The sequence below is a fragment of the Oryx dammah genome, unplaced genomic scaffold, assembly GCF_014754425.2.
Source record: "Oryx dammah isolate SB20612 unplaced genomic scaffold, SCBI_Odam_1.1 HiC_scaffold_28, whole genome shotgun sequence".
NCBI lineage: Eukaryota > Metazoa > Chordata > Mammalia > Artiodactyla > Bovidae > Oryx > Oryx dammah.
The window spans coordinates 90,053,390-90,072,108 of NW_024070212.1; the positions used below are offsets into that span (position 1 = coordinate 90,053,390).

At 50.5% G+C, this 18,719-nt stretch overlaps 1 protein-coding gene across 6 annotated transcripts; it reads left to right on the plus strand.

Moving 5' to 3' along the window:
* The first annotated feature begins 6,263 nt into the window (after positions 1-6,263).
* LDLRAD1 (low density lipoprotein receptor class A domain containing 1) lies at positions 6,264-17,203 on the plus strand. 6 transcript variants are annotated; one of them, XM_040231089.1, is made up of 7 exons: positions 6,264-6,376; positions 6,884-6,938; positions 7,752-8,631; positions 9,585-9,713; positions 11,790-11,927; positions 14,364-14,492; positions 15,913-17,203. In XM_040231089.1, the coding sequence occupies exons 3-7, from the start codon at positions 8,589-8,591 to the stop codon at positions 16,062-16,064; spliced, it is 591 nt and encodes a 196-aa protein (XP_040087023.1). In that variant the 5' UTR covers positions 6,264-6,376; positions 6,884-6,938; positions 7,752-8,588; the 3' UTR covers positions 16,065-17,203. The 6 variants fall into 6 exon arrangements, with proteins under 6 accessions (XP_040087023.1, XP_040087022.1, XP_040087025.1 ...); XM_040231088.1 differs by lacking the exon at positions 7,752-8,631 and having other exon boundaries at positions 6,271-6,376; XM_040231091.1 differs by lacking the exons at positions 7,752-8,631; positions 9,585-9,713 and having other exon boundaries at positions 6,271-6,376.
* Positions 17,204-18,719: the final 1,516 nt, after the last annotated feature.

Consider the following 18,719-nt stretch of genomic DNA (forward strand, 5'->3'; position numbering starts at 1 on the left):
AAAATTACCACCCCCTCCCCCCCATGTATACAGTATTAAAATATTTGACTTGAAAATTCCAACAAAAGCAACAAAACTGGCCCCTTTTCCTAAAGTAACAGTTTGGTCCTTTCGGTGGACCCAACTTTGCTTGGTTTCCCTTAGGTATCTATCACCTTTCCTACCACACAACATCTTGAGAAGCTTGCCTTTGCTCATATGCAAATCATCAAAACTCTTGAGTCATCGGTTTAATCCTGCCAGAAGGACTTCCTAAGGTCCTCCTTGTTTCAGGTCCCTGGTCTAAGAGATACGTTGATTCAGATGATTAAAAAGATGATAGTAATCCTAATGAATGATCTAGGCCAAAGATTCCCAATCTTTACACAAAACGTCATGGATACCCTTTCGATACGGTACATTTTTTATAAATCAGAAATTAACAGATTATCTGGTCTATTGATCTTAGAAATCCTTATGTGTTATCTGCCAATCTGAGCTGCGTATTAGCATGTTGAAACCTGGTACTTTGACTCAGCAAAAAGCAAACAACTTTATCCCTTATTATTAGTCTGTGTGGCTTTATTCTAGGTAAATGTGCCATTTCCACTGTGATTTTTTTAAATACGTAAAATAACTCCCATTATAATTTTTGTGGGCTCTTATGCATTTTAGGATCACATGAGGGGAATCATTAATACAGAAATTTGTAGACCTTTTTTAATAAAGCTAGTCAGCCCACCCACCAACCTTTGGAACAATCTAAAATTCTCAGCTATGTCCCCATTGTCACCACACCATGGCAGTGATTTTGCCAAGATATCCTATTAGAGATCTACAGTTTAACCATTCAACAACCACTCGAGAGCCTGAGTGTCAGGCTCTATGCTGGATGATGGGACTGCAACAACAAAGACCCAGTACCCAGCTCTGGTTGCTCAGATTTTAAAGGAGACAAACTGTTATTAATGTGATATGACCAGATAAGCATGAAGTACTGTGGGAGGACCCCTAACTTCAGTCATACCCAAGCTTAAACCTAGAGGGAGAAGGAAAGCCAGACAAAATACAGGGAGCAGTGTACCAGTGAGGATAGCATGCTCACACCTAGAGGCAACAGGTGGGGAAATGCAAATGGTTTAGCAGCCTGAGATAGCACATGCAAAAACAGCAATAGATGGGGCTGGACAGACCACAAAATAAAGGACCTTAGTAAACCCGGACCTGGTCCTGAGCAAGATGGCAGGCACAGAAAGGATTTAAGCACGAGAGCTGCAGTGCTTTGGAACAGTGTGCTGGACAACAGCGCTCCTGATAGACTAGAGGGGCATTCGAGAGGACAGCAATGTCTTAGCTCTGTAGTCACCTCCAGGATCTGTTAAGTTTTGTGTTTATCCAGCCACAGAGAAATGGGAAATCCCATTTGCTTCCCAGGGTGGTTTTTTTGGTTTGTTTTTTTAATGCCCAATAATCCTATTTCATTTTGTTTCACATATATTAATATTTTTGAGCTCTTAAGTATAAGGCTCTCTGTTGCTCCACATTATTGTTTGGATGGTAAGCCTACTCATTGGGTCATAGGCACAATCTGAGTATTGCCAAGCAAACTGGAAGGCTGTCCCATGGACTCCTAAGCTTCTTACCAGACTTCACGTTGGGCTAAATTTTTAAACCACAATGCTTGGTCTACTTATTATTGTCCTCAAATTCTAGGTGTGCCAGCCCAGCTTCTACTAACCCAGGGTATTCCTGACCCCTTGCCTCCACATTACCAGATGCAGAGCAGCTTATGTTTGCATTTGAGTATCATCAGTAGAAGCTACCTATTTTATCTTTCTTTCTACTTCTAGACTAGAGTCTAGGGCTGGTGGTATGTGAAGGAAAGTTACATGGCTCAAAATAGCCTGGAGTTAAAACTCCCCTCTGGGTCCTTCCCACCACTCTATGCAAAACAAAAAACTCTCTCACCTGAAGAAAAAAAAAAATGGACATTAAGGTTGATTAGCCCAGCTCCCAGCCAGTCCAGCCTCTGGCTGATCTCCAGAATTCCTTGCCCTAGCCATTTAAGAGATAACGACTCCAAACAACCTTGGAGAAGAACAGGCCCCCTTAAGACAGTAGATTTCCACATACATGGCTATATATACTTACTATTTTCTTAGGTCAGTGCAGCAGCTCACTAATCTGACTCCTGCCCCTTCTTGCTGTATTAAACGTGATCTGTTCCTGTAAAGTGCTGGTCTCTTTCACTTTTCCCGAACCTCGCCTTCTCAAACTCCCTTATCCTACAGTATGTACAGTGACAGAGACAGCAGACTGAGACAGTGGGAAACGCAGCCTTCTGTGAGAAGCTAGATTGTACAGTTAGTGTAGATTTTGTGACTCTTTGCAATAATTAAATTCTGAAGCGCTGTTTGTATACCTTCTCTGAAATGTATAATTGTTGAAGTCAGCTTTACTATTTCACTATTAAGTATTCTCTTCCTGTGATGTTAATGAATTATCTGTTTAGAGCAGGCGATCTTGACCTTTTTCATGCCATAGACCTTTTTGATAATCTGGTGAAGCCTATGGACTGACTCTTCCTCAGAATAATGTTTTCAGAGGCATAAAACCAAGCATAAAGGATTGCAAAGAAAACTAATCATATTAAAATACAATTATTATTTTCAAAATTTTTCAATTATATATATATGTACTTCTTTATTAACACATAAAATAAGGCCTAGCGGAGAAGGCAGTGGCACCCCACTCCAGTACTCTTGCCTGGAAAATCCCATGGATGGAGGAGCCTGGAAGGCTGCAGTCCATGGGGTCGCTAAGAGTCGGACACGACTGAGCAACTTCACTTTCACTTTTCACTTTCATGCATTGGAGAAGGAAATGGCAACCCACTCCAGTGTTCTTGCCTGGAGAATCCCAGGGACGGGGGAGCCTGGTGGGCTGCCGTCTATGGGGTCGCACAGAGTCAGACACGACTAAAGTGACTTAGCAGTAGCAGCAGTAGCAGTGGTGGTCCTAAAACTATTGGAATTTCAAAGTTATTTCAAATTTTATTTTGAAATCTCGGTAACAACTGTAATATGAAAATATCTGATTTCTGTCGGTGATAAAGTCACAGGAACTGCTCACAGTACTATCAATTGTTGACTGTGTTCATAATTAAAGGACATGCTGTATTTCAGTTAGAAGTTAGTGAAAATATTTAACTTTTTTCTCTTCCAAGTTACTGAACCTCTGCTTTAGGGGTTGTCTAATTTTACTTTGTTATTTTGAGAGTATAATATTTTTATTTGTTCACTTCTAAATGATTTGGGCTTATTTTACTATTATATGTTTTATATACTTGAATTGTTTTGCAACATTGTAGCAATAATTGAAGGCATGGGTGGGAAGAAATCAGCAACTGATTAGAAATGAAAGGTTTCAATAAAAACTCTTGAAAACGTTACCTCAAGAGATACCATCATGCAGTCATTATTGGAGCCCCGCATCTGAAAATTTCATGATGCTTAAGTACGCATGTGTCAAAATTTGGTTCATCTGCACTGAGAAATATTACAATGCTATCTTGTAAAAGCGTCTACTTAGATATTTCACGATGAAGTTTGGACATTGACTCCCCATGACTTTTGCAAAGCCCTTTAGAGTGCTCTCACTGCCACCTTTCAATGCGTCTTTACAGCATCCTTCTGGGAAAGCAGGATGGGGTTTATCGTCTCCGTGCTAGAATTGAGGAAACAGAGTCTCCGCGAGGAAAGGCATCCAGCCAGGACTCTCAGAGTTATGGAAGGTACAGTGATAGGTGCTGAAGCAGGGACTGAGCCTCACCTCTAGGCAGGTCCCAAAGTTGATGTGACAGGTGCCTGGGTCAATCTAGTTGTGGTGCCCACTTACTATTGACCAACCCTGAGCTGCGTCCTGGACTACAAAGTAGTCCCCACCGCAAGCAGATCTCTTTGTAATTATAAACAAACCAAGCCATTCAGAAACAATATTGTACTCTCCTAGGGTGCAGAACACCTTCACGTACATGAATTACTTCATTCTAACCACAAAATTCTGAGGCAAGTATTCTCATCTCCATTCTTCAGATAAGGAAACAGAGGCTGTGACTTGCCGCCTTAAATTAGGTAGGTATTAATTTGGCAGAATCAGAATAAAAACCCAAGTTTGTCTGACAAGCTGAGATTTGCTGATCTTATGGGCAGAGGATCTCCGCTAGCCATAGCCAGGGTCAGATGGAGCCCCAGACCATAAGGAGTATCAGTTCAGTTCAGTTGCTCAGTCGTGTCCGACTCTTTGCGACCCCATGAATCGCAGCACGCCAGGCCTCCCTGTTCATCACCAACTCCCGGAGTTCACTCAGACTCACGTTCATCGAGTCCGTGATGCCATCCAGTCATCTCATCCTCTGTCGTCCCCTTCTCCTCCTGCCCCCAATCCCTCCCAGCATCAGAGTCTTTTCCAATGAGTCAGCTCTTCGCATGAGGTGGCCAAAGTACTGGAGTTTCAGCTTTAGCATCACTCCTTCCAAAGAACACCCAGGGCTGATCTCCTTCAGAATGGACTGGTTGGATCTCCTTGCAGTCCAAGGGACCCTCAAGAGTCTTCTCCAACACCACATTTCAAAAGCGTCAATTCTTCGGCGCTCAGCCTTCTTCACAGTCCAACTCTCACATCCATACATGACCACAGGAAAAACCATAGCCTTGACTAGACGGACCTTAGTCGGCAAAGTGATGTCTCTGCTTTTGAATAGGGAAAGGCAAATCCGAGGAGGTGGGGAGAGTTGGAGAAGGCTTCATGGAATGAGATTCTTGTCTGGTTCTGGACAAGAAAGATGGATTTAGAAAGGTGGATGGAGCCAGCAGAAATCACTCTAAGCAAGTGACAAGCTACATACTGGGAGAGATGTGTTTGATCCATGCCACAAAGGATTCAAAGTCAGCATAAAGAAACCCATAAGTCAATAAGAAAAAGATAGGTCACCTATAGAAAAATGGACAACAGATAGGAAAAAGCCTTTCACGAGGGAAGAAATCCACACGACCAATATATTTTAAGAGGGCAACATTACAGCATGGGCCGGGGCAGGGCTTTTCAAATTGAATAAGCATTTGAACCTCCTAAAGCTCTTGTTTAAATGCAGGTTCTGGCTTGGTGGGCCTGGATGGGATTCCATCTCTCACACATGATGAGGTCCTGCTGGTCCGAGGACCACATTTTTGAGAAGTGAGGAGATAGGTAGAGGTAATGTGTGAACTTTTCAGCCACCCACGTCTATAATGCAGCTATGCCTCCTTTCAGCTGTGGACCTTGGGCAAGTAACAATGTTTCTGTGCCTCAATTTCCTCATCTGTGAAATGGAGATGATAATAGTCTCCATCATTTGTGGTCGGGAGGACTAAGCGGGTTAACATATGTAACACCTGTAGTGCAGCACGTGACGAGACAAGCGTTCAGTGCATGTTAGCAGCTGGCGGTGCGCATAGGAGTTCCTAGAGAAACGCAGACTAGACCACAGTGAGACACCATCTCACACCCACCAGAGGCGGATGAGGTCAGAAAGGCTGACACTCTCAAGGCTGAGGACACAGACACTCGCCACTGCTAATGGGGGCGCAGACCGGTACCGCCTCCTGGAAGAGCGGTTGGGTAGTATCTGGTGAGGTCGGGGGCCCCTGCAGTGTGATTCCAGATGTATGTGTATTTCTAGGTGTGTTGGGTGTTGAGCGGGGAGGACAAAGAGATCCATCTATGGGGGCACCGCCTTTCTTCAGGAATGAGGGGAAAAGAAGTTTCGAGAGACAGATGAGAAAGCTGAAACTCAGGTTAAGTGACCTATCATTTTAGTGGAAAATACATATTCTTTCCACATAGATTATGTATTTCATTGAACAAACATCAGTGGAAACACGATCCCTGCTTTTTAGCCACTGGAACCTTAATTCTGGGTATTTCCGCCTGGATCTTCATGCAGCTGGGGGGACTTGACGTCCTCCATCTCATCATCGATGTGGAGAAAAACCACACACTGGAAAACTTCTGGGTTCAGCTTCCCTCTCAACCCTGCACCGTGTGACTCAAGGGCAGTTTCTCGCTCTCTGAACCTCAGGCTCTTCTCTCACAAGGAGAATTCTGGCGTTGGAGCGTGGCTGTCAGCCTGCAGAGTGGGAAGAGGCCAGGCCGGAGCAGGGCCCTCCTGCCCTCTCCTCTTCTCGGGAGGCAGCCTGGGAGGAGCCTTCCCACAGGGAGGGTGCGGCCAGGAGAGGCCTCCTTTCTTCCTCCTCCTGGCTGCCCCTGGTGACAGGCCGGGAACCTGGCGAGTTTTCTGCACTGCCAGGGCCGGAGACTGGAGCTGGGGGCCAGAGACATGAACCAGATCTTCCCCCAGGTAAGAGCTGCCCCAAGACGGCTCCTTACCTAGGGGGCGGGGCGCGGGGCAAAGCCCAGGCTAAGGGTGGGCGGTAAAGAGGGGAGACACTGAGGTCCCCCACCGCCCCGGAGGCTCTCTACCAAGTTGTAGGGAGATGCCACAGGTGAACCAGGTACATGGTTCAGGTGGTGAGAGCTGGGAGAGGACAGGAGGCCAGGGGAGGGAATGATCGACATTAAGGGGGGCGCCTGGGGAGCTTCTCCAAGGGGGGTACCCCCTGAGCTGGTTTGAAGGATGAACGTTTGCCAAATAGGCACTGGAGGAAAAGGCTTTCCAGGCAAAGGGCACAGTACAGGCAAAAGTGTGGGAACATAAAGTAGACATGGGTGTGGGGCAGCCGAGAGGGAGGGCCAGTATTTCCACCCAAGGCTCTTGTGAGGCTTCTGAAAAACTTTTCAGTTTAGCCCCCTGAGGCTGGACCTCCCCTCACCTCAGCCCACCCCACCATTCTGTTCTCTTGGCCAGGGGGATACCAATGGCAATGCTGCTGCTGGAAGCAAAGCCCTCCCTGGAGGGGAAGGTAAAGGCCGGGGGACCTGGGGCCAGCCCCTCCCCGACGTGGGACTCCCTTGATGCTGGGCTGTTGCTATGGAGACACAAAAGCAGCTCCCTAAGGCTCCCTCTGTCTCTCAGACCTCTGCCCCGTTGTTGAGGTCATCCATTCCCAGTGTCCCGGCCATCCGTCCTGACGGCCATTTGCTAAATGCATAGGCTCATGTGCTGCCCACCCCACAGACATACACTGCCCCCAAAACCCATAAAGGAAAGAGCTCTAGAGGCCAGTCCCTGACTCAGGGTGACCCAGGTGGGTCTCTACCTCTGAGAGATAAGGTGGGAGGGATCTCACGTTTATTGAGCACCTGCTCTCGGCCACGGGCTCACCAAGTGACCAGGACAGTGTGCTTCTGTGGAATAAAGAAGAAAAGAACACTTTTATTGAGCGCCTACTATGTGTCCAATCCTGACTCTCACTTGACCACTGAGGGGAGAGACCCGGAGAGGCAGCTACTATTAATAGCTATCAAAGATCAAGGCCCTACTGTGTGCCCAGCACCATGGGGCCTCTTCTACACCCAATGGTCAGCTCCGAGGGGGTCTCCTGTTAGGTGCAATAGCAGATGAGGTAGCTGAGGTGACGTGAGGTCGGGTGGTTCAGCCAAACTGGGATCCCGCACGGATGCGAGGCGTGAGGCAGGGTTCAAGTTCAAATTAGGGTCCCTCGGCTTGCAGAGCCCCAGTATCTTTTTGCTCCACTGTGGTGTCATTTATTTCAAGCCTGCTTCATGAAGGACCTGGCATGGAATAATGGCCTCCTTTTCCCATCTGTCCCCAGGGGGATCAGCACTTAAGGGCTTTCAGGCTTTGAAGTGTGACCGTTACCTGGCCATGGACCCCGAGATGCTCCTGTGACCCCTCCTGCCCCACCTGTGCTGTGCAAATATTTGAGAAGCAGCTGCTTGGCCGACCGACCAGGATGCTTCTCCTTGCCAGCCTTCTCGTTGTCTCCCTGGTTACCCGAGTTTACAAGGGAGCCACTGACCAAGGCTGCAAGGAATGTGGGCTTTCGATCTATGCTGCGTCTCCTAATATGTCTCCCTTCCCAAGGTACACCCACCCTGGGCTTCAGCCACACTTGCTGTCCCCCACATGCCATCGGGACCTCCACCCTCCTGGGCCCTCTACTTGGACTGCGCTCTCCTTGCACTTTCCCCTCACCCGCCCACGGAAATCCCGTCCTCCTTCAAGCACCCAGGACACCCCATTCAGCACCTCGGTCACCTGGCTTTGCGAGCTGCTGGGGTACAGGTACTGGTCTGACTGATGGACCAGCACAGAGCAAGCCACTCTGAAAATGTGCGTGGACTGTATGGAAGAGACCTGAACTGACCCGAACTGGGTTCTTCCCAAAGCACCTATCGTGTGCCTGCTGCTGGGCTGACCTCTGGGGACACATGCTCCTGCCCTTCCCTCAGATAACAGTCCCCGGGGGACGGAGGAGTCCTCACACTCTTCTCTTTGTGTCCAGACCTTGTCTTCTAAGTACAACTGCAAGCTTTTGGAGGGCAAGGATCAGAGCTGCGCTTGCTTTTACAGAGCTTCCCTGCGCGTCCTCTACAGAGCAGGGCACCTAGTGTTAGTCACTCAGTCATGTTCAGCTCTTTGCAACCCCATGGACTGTAGCCTGCCAGGATCCTCCAGGCAGGAGTACTGGAGTGGGTTGCCATTTCCTTCTCCAGGGGATCTTCCCGACCCAGGGATTGAACTTGGGTCTCCCATGTTGCAGGCAGATTCTTTACCATCTGAGCCACCAGGGAACTTAGTAGGTCCCCAATAAGATTTCTTTCACTATTTCAAAAGCCAGAAAAAATTCAGGAGCAAAGTCAGTTAAAGGTGTCACTATCATTTCAGATTGGCACATAGTAGACGCTCAATAAAGACAAATAGTAGCTAGAACCTTTATAGCACTCACTATGTACCAAGCCCTGTTCTGCTCCAGTACCTAGCTCAGTCCTCTCAACAACTCTAATGCAGGCATTGGAGCCCCATTTCCCACATGAGGAGAACAGGCACAGAGAAGTAAAGGGGGCTTCTCAGTGTGGCCCAGCTGAGAAGTGGTAGAGCTGGGGTTCCAACCAGCATCCTGGCAGGCTCCAGAATGAACAATCAGTTGACACCATGGAAAGAGCGCCAATTTTGGCAGCAAATAGATGTGGGCTGACGTAACAGCTCCACACAAGGGGACCTGGACTTTTCCTTCTCTGAGCTTCAGTTTCCTCATCTGTAAAATAAAAGTTGTCTTGAGTAATGCAATAATGGCCATGAAGGGCCTGCTTTGGCTTCTGCCTTAGGGCAGGAACTCAGCAAGCAGGTGTCCGTGTCTCCTTCCTCATCTCCTGAGACTCATGGAAGGACACGGGGCTTAGGGGGTGGAGCAGAGACCTGGGGCCCTCATCCCCACTGCCACTCACCAGCTACTGGATGTGGGCCAGGCCCAGGCGTTTGGTGGGGTGGGTCCACAGGCAGAGCTGAGAGCCTCTCAGTGGGCTTGGGAGCGCCCTCCTCCAGGGAAGCCTGTCCTACCCCAGGACCCCAGTGAAGAGGGACCACTTGTAGGGCTCAGGGCAGGGGACTGGCTGCTCCATCACGGGTTTCCCACCCCACACAGCGAACTGCAGCCCTTGCTGCTGCTCACGCCGAGGGGCCTGCCTCTCAGCCTTCCTGATGCTCCTGCTGACCACTCTTGCAGCTCTGATCACACTGGTCGCCATCCTTGGACCCCCACCTCGCACACCAGGTCAGGGTGGGCAAGAGAGAGTGGGTCAGACTTGTTGGGAGGGTGGCGGGAACACAGAGCGATGGGGGAAACTGATCCTGCCTGGCTTCTCCACAAAGTGACTTTTGAACAGTTCCTGAGGGTGCATGTAGACACACACTGATACTGACAAGCACACATCTCTGAGCTTCCATCTGCACAGCCGTAGCTTGAGCTGTTGAAGTGGACCCAGCTATGATGCCACCTCCTCCAGGAAGCCTTCCCCTACCTGCCTTGTTTAGGAGCCTTGTTTCTCTCACACTTCCTCTCCCCCAAGCCCAATCACCCAGAGTGGTGTTGTCCTTCTGTGTGTCTGTCTCAACCACAAAGGACAGGGACCTGTCCAGTACATCCCTGAGGCCAGGCAGGCTTCAGCAGTGAGCCCCAACACCAAACATGACCTCGTGGAGCTAACAGTTTGCAGAGTGACACAAAGGTTAACCCAATAAGCACTTTAAGGCAGGCTTAGTGGGAGCTCTGAGAGTCTGGGGTGGGGGTCTGGCCAGTCCAGGGGTCAGGATGGGCACCTTGAGAAGTGAACGGCACTGAAGCATGAAGGGAAAGCGGGGTTTGTTGGTGGAGGGGGTGGCAGGAAAAGCATCTAGGCACCGGGAACAGCATGTGTGGGGTGGAAGGAAATATGAAGAGAAGGTCAGTGGGCTTGATGGACAGGGCAGCGGGTAGGGCCAGGGGCCCAGGGCCCAGCGCCTCGAAGGCTATACTGGGGAAGGAGGTCACCATGTAGAGAGCCATGGGAAGTAATTAGCTGGAGGTGGGATGTCACCAGACCTACCTTTCTGAGAGATGTCTCTGTTGCCTAGCAGGAGGTGCTAAGGGAACACAGTGAGAATAGGGGTAGAATCCACGGCACCCTCGTGCCTGTGCGTGGACACTGCGGGTAGATGTGAACACAGGAAGAGCTGCCTCCATGCATGCACCTGAGTGTCTGTGTACATGTGTGCAAGCATCTGTGTGTATGCACATGTTTGTATGTGCAGGTACATATCTGTGTGTGTTTGCCCTTGTGTGTGCATGTCTGTGTTTGTGCAAGTGTGTCCAAGCGTGTATGTCTGTGGGCAGTTGTGTGTGTGTGACAATGTGCCTCTGAGAGCCAGCCCCCTCACACTAGCTGAGGCAGCTCCAGGAGATGAGCTGTGATTCACACGCGCACAGACCCACATAAACTCACCCCTACCTCCAACCCGCACACACGTGTGTCTGCGTGCACAACCCGCAGAACTGGACCTCCAGGCTGCTCTGTCAGTTTCTCTTCCCTAATTCTTTGGAGCAGCCCCAGGGCTGGGTGCTCCACGCAGTGGGACAAAGGGAAGACTCTCAGAGGGACAGACACTCAGACAGTCCCCACCACTCCTGGGCACTGCGGAGGCAGCCCTACCTCAAGAAAGAGAGAGGCAGCAGCCTGGTTATTAGCTGTGTGGCCAGGCCTCTCGAACCTCACCGAGTCTTACTTTTCTCATCTATAAAATCGGGCTAGTGACGGCATGTCACAGGAGGGTTCAGGGAAACAATAGAATAAAAATGTGAAGGTGTTGGCAGCCTGTACAGCTGTCCCAGATATAAGGACTGTGGCATAACGGTCGCTAGCTGGCCCCAGGATGTTGCCTCTGACACCCTCACCTGCACCAGGAGCCCTGCCATGAAAACCCCATCACTAACTTGAGGCCTGTCCTGAGAAGCTTCCCGTGAGATGGTTGTTCGATAGACATGGGAACCATGAATTTCTCTGCACTCTCTCTAGGCTTATTCACACAGAGACTTTTGTGTAATCTCCCCAGCAGTCCCACAGGGTGTGTGCTATGCTCCCCACTTTGGACACAAGGAACCTGAGGCACAGAGAGGTCAGGTCACCTGCCCATGGTCACACAGCAGGCAAATGGTTGAACTGGGGCTTGCACGCTGTCTTCAACGCCGAGCTCAGGGTCCTCCCTGTGGCCCCGGCCCCTCGCTCCAGCTCAGGTGGGGCTCAGTGGGGAGAACTTGGTGATGCCCTTGTGAACACCACCCTTGACCCTTCCGGGGCTGGCCCCACCCACTCAGGGGCCCAGGCCTGTGTGACGCAGATGAACAGAACTGGCTTCCTGTGCAACGACCGGAGCAGCTGCATCCCGGCCAGCAGGGTCTGTGACGGCATTCGCACCTGTGCCCGTGGCGAGGACGAGGAGGAGGCCTTGTGCCGTGAGTACCTACGCCAGGGCCCCTTGAGAGCTGCCCCAACTCCAGCTCTCCCTGCAGCCAGACTGAAGCTCGACCACCCTGAACGTACCAGGCACCCTTGTGTGCTTCTATGCCTTTGGTTGTATACTGCCAGGAACATTTTCTCCCACCCTGTCCCAGTCACATGCACACACATATGCCCACACAAGGGAATGCCTCCATTCTGGGTCTGGAGAAACTTTATGCAACCCTCACGGCAGAATTTAAGTGTTACTTCCTCCAAGAAGCCTTCTCTGACTCCCAAACTAGATGCTGCTTCTGCTAAGTCGCTTCAGTTGTGTCCGACTCTGTGCGACCCCATAGACGGCAGCCCACCAGGCTCCCCTGTCCCTGGGATTCTCCAGGCAAGAACACTGGAGTGGGTTGCCATTTCCTTCTCCAATGCATGAAAGTGAAAAGTGAAAGTGAAGTCTCTCAGTCGTGTCCGACTCTTAGCAACCCCATGGACTGCAGCCCACCAGGCTCCTCTGTCCATAGGATTTTCCAGGCAAGAGTACTGGAGTGGGGTGCCATTGCCTTCTCCACAAACTAGATGAAGTTCCCTTTACTGGACTCTCACAGCCCCTGTGCTTACCTGTGTCCCAGCCCCAGTCACATTCATTGTCATTCTCATTTGGCATGTTTGCCCCCCACATCAGACTGTGAACTCCTGTGAGGCAAACCTAGTCTGCTTGATCTTGGGGCCCAGGGCCTGGAACAGGGTTCTGCACAGAGAAATATCTGGAATGATTTGTTGAATAAATGATGAAATTAGTGAATCAACCAATGAATGGATGGGAAGGTCTAATCCCAGACCTTAGACCTGACAGTTCTCAAGAGAGAGGAGTGTGGCAGCTGCCAGAGGAGGGAAAGAGATGGGTGAGTTAGAGTGAGTGGGGCGGGGTAGCTTATGAGGGGAGGGTCATTGCATCGTGAGCCCTGAAGACCAGAAGAGGCCTTAAATTCATCTAGCCCATGCTCCAGCTCATGCCCCAACCCCCTCTGCCACCCAGCCTCTGCTTGCACACTCCCAGGATAGAAGCTCACTACAACTTGAGGCAGCCGCTGCTATCACTCTGGTTTTCCAATGGGGACTTGTACTGAGTTTAGGGCTACCTCCCAATAGCACCCTTGGCTGGTTCCAACTGTAACCTCTCATCAACCCCTGCCCTCCAAGAACCACATGTCAATCTGTTTCCCATGATGGTGGCACTGCATGGATTGGAGATTGCTTTGTTGTCCCGCATGAGTTTCCTCTTCCTTGAACTACCCTCTGAACTCCCAGTCACCCCATTGTGATTGGTCTTTCCCACTCCACCAGCATCCACAGAACAGAAACCAGCTGCCCATGCCCCTCTCCCTGGACTAGCTCCAGAAGCATCCGTGACACTTCCGGTTGGCTCTGCCCAGTCCAAAGAACAAAGACTTTTCCCCTCCTAAGTCTGGGTTATATCTCTAGTGATGTGGCCTGAGTTTGTGTTAATTTTTGGTAGCCCTGTCACACTGCTGTCTAATACAGAACCCACTTTCAAGAAGGGTGTCTGATTCCCTCTCACAAAACATGTGAACCCACATCCCCTGAGTTCCGGGATCCAAGTGCAAGACCTCACATTTATTCTTTTTAAAAAGTATTTATTTCATTTATCTGTGGCTGTGCTGGGTCTCCACTGCTGGTCTGGCTTCTCTAGTTGCAGAGAGCAGAAGCCACTCTCTGGTTGCAGTGCTCGGGCTTTTCACTGCAGCGGTTTCTCTTGTTGTGGAGCACGGATCCTAAGTGCAGGGGCTTCAGTAGTTGCAGCGCGTGGGCTCAGCAGCTGTGGCTCTTGGACTCTGCAGCACCGGCCCAATAGTTGTGGCTCACAGGCATAGTTGCTCCATGGGATGTAAAATCTTCCCAGATCAGGGACTGAATCCGTGTCTCCTGCACCAGCAGGTGATTTTTTTACCGGTTAGCCACCAGGGAAACTCCACATTTATTTTTGTTGTGTTCCAGTTGGAGGAAGCTTCCTGGAGGTGAAGGAACTTGAACCTGGACTTGCAGGTGGGATGGTTTTGGACGAGTGTCAAGAAGGACATTTCTGGAGGGAGGAGCAGAGTAAGACATGGTGTGGATGGGAAGGAGCAAGAGCTGAGTAGGAGTGAGGAAGGGAGGAGCAGCTCTGGGCATCCTGTTGAATGAACAGGGAAAGAACCCTCCTCTCCCCTTGACTGACCTCCTCCCCAGGAAACATTCTTCTTGCGTTCTCCTTGTGCCCTTCCTGGATGCTCAGCGACCTTGGGTTTGTCAGCTGCCAGGCTGGTCAGGACAATCTACCTCCATTTAGCTGTGAGACACCTGCAGCCTGAATGTACCAGCCTGGCTATACCTGAACTTCAGCCAGATGTGGACTTGCTCCTGCTTCATCTCTCCCTCTGTAGGAGCTGTGCCCCAGAGCCTCCCCGGCTTTCTCGTGGCTCACTGTGGAGACCCTGCTTCCTGGATCTACTCAGACCAAATGTGTGATGGGATCAACAACTGCGGGGACTGCTCAGATGAACTGAGCCCAGGTGGGGGTCTGGGCACAGGCTGGGCTGGGCAACTGGCCAGGCAGCGGCCAGAGGGCAGAAGTTAACCAGAGAATCTCTGAGGTTCCCCCTGCATCCCCTGTTTTCATTCTAGGAAGATGTTTTCCACTTCTGCTTGAATGCCTCAAGTGGCAGGGTGCTCATTACCACTACAAGTGGTTCCCTCCAGAGAGTTATTCTTCTGTGGTGGGGAGCTTAGTTTCAAGGTCTCAAATGAGGAAGCCAGGGAGCCCAGAAGGCAGTCACAAGAAGAGTACATACATAGCCCAACTGGGGTTTGAACCTGGGCTTCCCTCATCTCCTCTGCATCACCCAACAATCCTGTGAGGAAAGCAGAGCAGAAATCACTGGCCCCAATTTATATGTAGGTAAACTGAGGCCAGAGGGGAGAAGTGACTTAGTAAAATGAGTGATAAAGAGGGAGCTTGGGTATGAACTCAGGTCTCCCAACTCTAAGATTTGAGTTCTTTCACTGCCCCATAGTTTGCTTCCAATCTCTTCCCTGGCATTCAACCCACAAATACGTTCTGAGCACTGTTGGGGGCTGGCCTGGTGCTAGGTCCTGCTGGGAAGCAGCCAGGGGTCAAACATATGTCCTATCCCCAGGACTTATATCATGCTAGTGACTAAAGGTAGTGCCAGGGGTCCTGGAGAGGTTTTTGTTGCAGGGGAGGGGAGAAGAAATCATCAAGGGAGATTTCTCAGAAGAGACTGTGTTCAAGCAGGCCTTAAACAATGGACAGGGTTTCACCAGGCAGAGGCTGAGTATGCAGCAGAGAACCCTGGAGGCCCAGGGTCCAGGGTAAAGGAGGGAGGCCTGCGAGGTTCCCTCAGGGAGTCATAAGTGGGCTGGTGGGACCAAATTTAGGGTGAGAGGGGAGGATGGGAGATGATGGGCACCCATTAATATCTGAACACTGACCGTGGGCCTGGCACTTGGCCTATCTTTCTTAGTAACAACCTCAAGCAGATGAGGAAACTGAGGCTCAGACAGGGTGAGAGACTTGCTTGAGGTCACACGCAAAGTCACACAGAATTTTAGCCCTTCTGGATGGCACATATACGATATATATGCCACTTCCTTCTTCTTTGGTACCTAAGGCTGATATTACTAGGCTTGGATACAGCCTCAGTGCTTTTCTCAGCTCAATAATCCTAGTGGGGCCCACTGATGGATCACATGAGATGTACATGAGACAGGGTATCTGTCACCCTGCCACGAGGATGCCACCCCAGGAGGCTCTGAGCTGAGTTGGGGAGTCTAGATTCTCTCTTCTGCAGGAAATAAGGAATACAGTCAACCTGTGTCAGATAGGGTAGGGCTGTGGGGGCTATGGCCAGTTGCAGGGCTAAGGAGTGCCCTGGTGGATGGGGCATTCCAGCTGTTCTTCTGTCTTCCCAGGGACTACCTGCCCGCCCTGCGGCCCTGGGTGGTGGCGCTGCCCCTCGACTGTCTTCAGATACTGCAGCTGTATCCCCAGGAGCCTCTGCCAGGATCATGTGCAGCATTGCTCCGACTGGTCTGACGAGTACTCCTGTCCTGGCCCTGACTGAATCACCCAGGCCAGAGCGGGCTGCTGGCTGGAATGGTGCTGCTAACCCTTCACATGTGCCATGAATCCAAAGGAGTCTTTGAGATCATGTAATCTGTGCACCACTGTCTCTGAATAGGAATTGCCTCTCCTGCTTTCAAGTTTTTCGTCCTCTGCTTGGATTCTTCCAGGGATGGGGAGCTCATTACCATGTTAGGCAGCTCCTAACAAAGATGAAGGAAACCTGCTTCCCTGATTTGCAGCCTGCCTCTGGCGACTCACAGAGGAAAGCTGCTCCTTTGCTCCAAGACAGGCTTATAGATCCTGACCTTGTCACTCCTTGGAGAAAAAAGTTTGGGGCTTGAACACCAAGCTGAGAAGTTTAGCCCTTCTGGATGGCACATATATGGTACATAATGCCACTTCCTGCTGCTTTGGTACCTAAGGCAGATATTTCTAGGTTTGGATACAGCCTCAGTGTTTTTCCCAGCTCAATAATCCAGTGGGGCCCACTAATGGATCACATGAGACGTACACGAGATGGGGTACTTGTCGCCCTGCCACAAGAAAGCCACCCCAGGAGGCTCTGAGCTGTAGGAAGAACAGCCTGAGGAGCCCTCAACCCCTGCCATCCCCTCTCCTCTGGACCACTTCCACCCTCACCCCAAGACCACATGCCCAACCAAACAGCCCAGGTTCCTTCAAGTAAGGATTGTATTTCAATCCCGAAGCCTGAGTGAACTAGCTGTTTCTTGGCATACATTCCAGTTTTACAACACCCAGGCAGGCAAGGATGGATATATCCATTAAACAGATGAGGAAACTGTGGCCCCCAGGATCGTACAGCAAAGTCAGGCTCAGAAGTGGAACTCAAACATGGTCCATGGTGTCCCAACCCCAAAGTCGTTTCTGCTACCAATGTGACCCTATCTTGGCCGGGGTGGAGGCAGAGTCTCTGGGTTTAAAAATGTAGCTTGAGGGTCAGAAAGTGTCCCACCCTTATACTGAAAGATGGACTTGGAATCTGGCTAATAAGAGGGTTCCTGTTGATGGAGACAGACATATCCCTGTTGGAAATTAATATAATCAATTCTATGTATCAGTCTTCTGTGAGATTTGAATTAAAAATGGACATCTGAGAGACAGGTGAGCTCCAGTTCATTCATTGCCGCCTGAGTCAATTCATTTGCTCACTGAACAGTCTCTGTGTGCCTGTCCTGTGCCAAGCCCAGTGCCAGGCACCCAGAAGTGAACAGACCTGGACCCTAGCACCCAAGGAGAAGAAGGTGTCACGGAGGAGGCCCCTCACACTGGAAGGACGGCTGGGGCAGCAGGAAGTGCTGGGCTGAGGGCACCAAGGAGGGGACTTGGAGAGCCAGGATGTAACCATATTTCTGACTCAGATGAACTGAGGGCCAGCTCGCGGAACAGGACACCTCAGAGATCCTGCCCAAGTGAGGCTCAGCCCTGGGTCCTGGCACCTTTGGCTGAGTTTCTCTCCAAGTGCAGCACAAATGGGGCACAGCCAGCATGCTTGAGGCATCCTCGGTTCCAAAGACTGATCCAGAGGAACCGACTGACCCCTCAGGAGGAAGAAATGAAAAATCACTTGGACAGAGTGCCAGGCGGGCTATGAACCATGGGGTAACAAAGAGTTGGACACAACTGAGCGAGTAAGCGTAACCCGGGGAACAAGAAAAGGCCCAGCAGCTCATGCCCAGCGTTCACATGCCAACATGTTCCCGGAGCCCGGAGCATTAGGTATTGAAAACAAGGTCACCGAGGGGAGGCCATGGGAACAAGAGCCTCTGCTAGCTCCCACTGAAACCACACAGCTTAGATTGGGCTCACACTCAGCCAAAACCCAGGCTGGTCCTTGAGCCCACTGCCTTTTAATTGAGGTCACACGCCTCATCTCAGGACTTAATGAAGCTCAGGTTCTTCAGGTCTCTTCACAGAAACAATTCAGGGATAGGTAAGAAGTGGGTTTATTTAGAGAGACACATATTCTACAGACAGAATGTGGTCCCTCTCAAAAGGTGAGAGTGGCCCTGGGAGAAACATACTTCACACACACAGCGTGGGCCATCTCAGAAGGGGGAGGGCCTGAAACACGGGGCGGCTAGTTTTTATGGGATGGGTGATTTCACAGGCTAACGAATGGGAGGATTCTTCCAGCCATTCTGGGAAAGGGGAGCTTTCCAGGAATTGGCCCACCATCCACTTTTTGACCTTTTATGGTTAACCTTGGAACTGTCATGGCACCTGTGGGTGTGTCATTTAGCACATGCTAATGTGAGTATACAGTGAGGTCCACTGGAAGTCAAATCTGCCAAATTGGACCTAACAGTTCCAATCGGTCTGTGTTGTATCCTCAAGGGCTATGCCATTCTTTTAAAGGTTGTGCCCTGACGGTGTTTCAATACCAGTCAGCCTCGGTGTTTCAATTGCAGGAGAGGCCCAGTTCCCGCCAGGGGCTGGTGGTGCAAAGGTTGGCCCCTGTGGGAGAGAGATGGAGAGACCTCAGTGGTCATTCAGTCCTGAGCTTCTTCAGTGGGCTGCAGCTTTCTCAGAAAAATGCTCAGAGGCACTCAGTTGCACATAATTCTATCCTCTGCTCCCAATCAAGCCCATCCATGGGCCTTTACAGGAAGAGGGGCCCCTTCCCAGGGCCTGA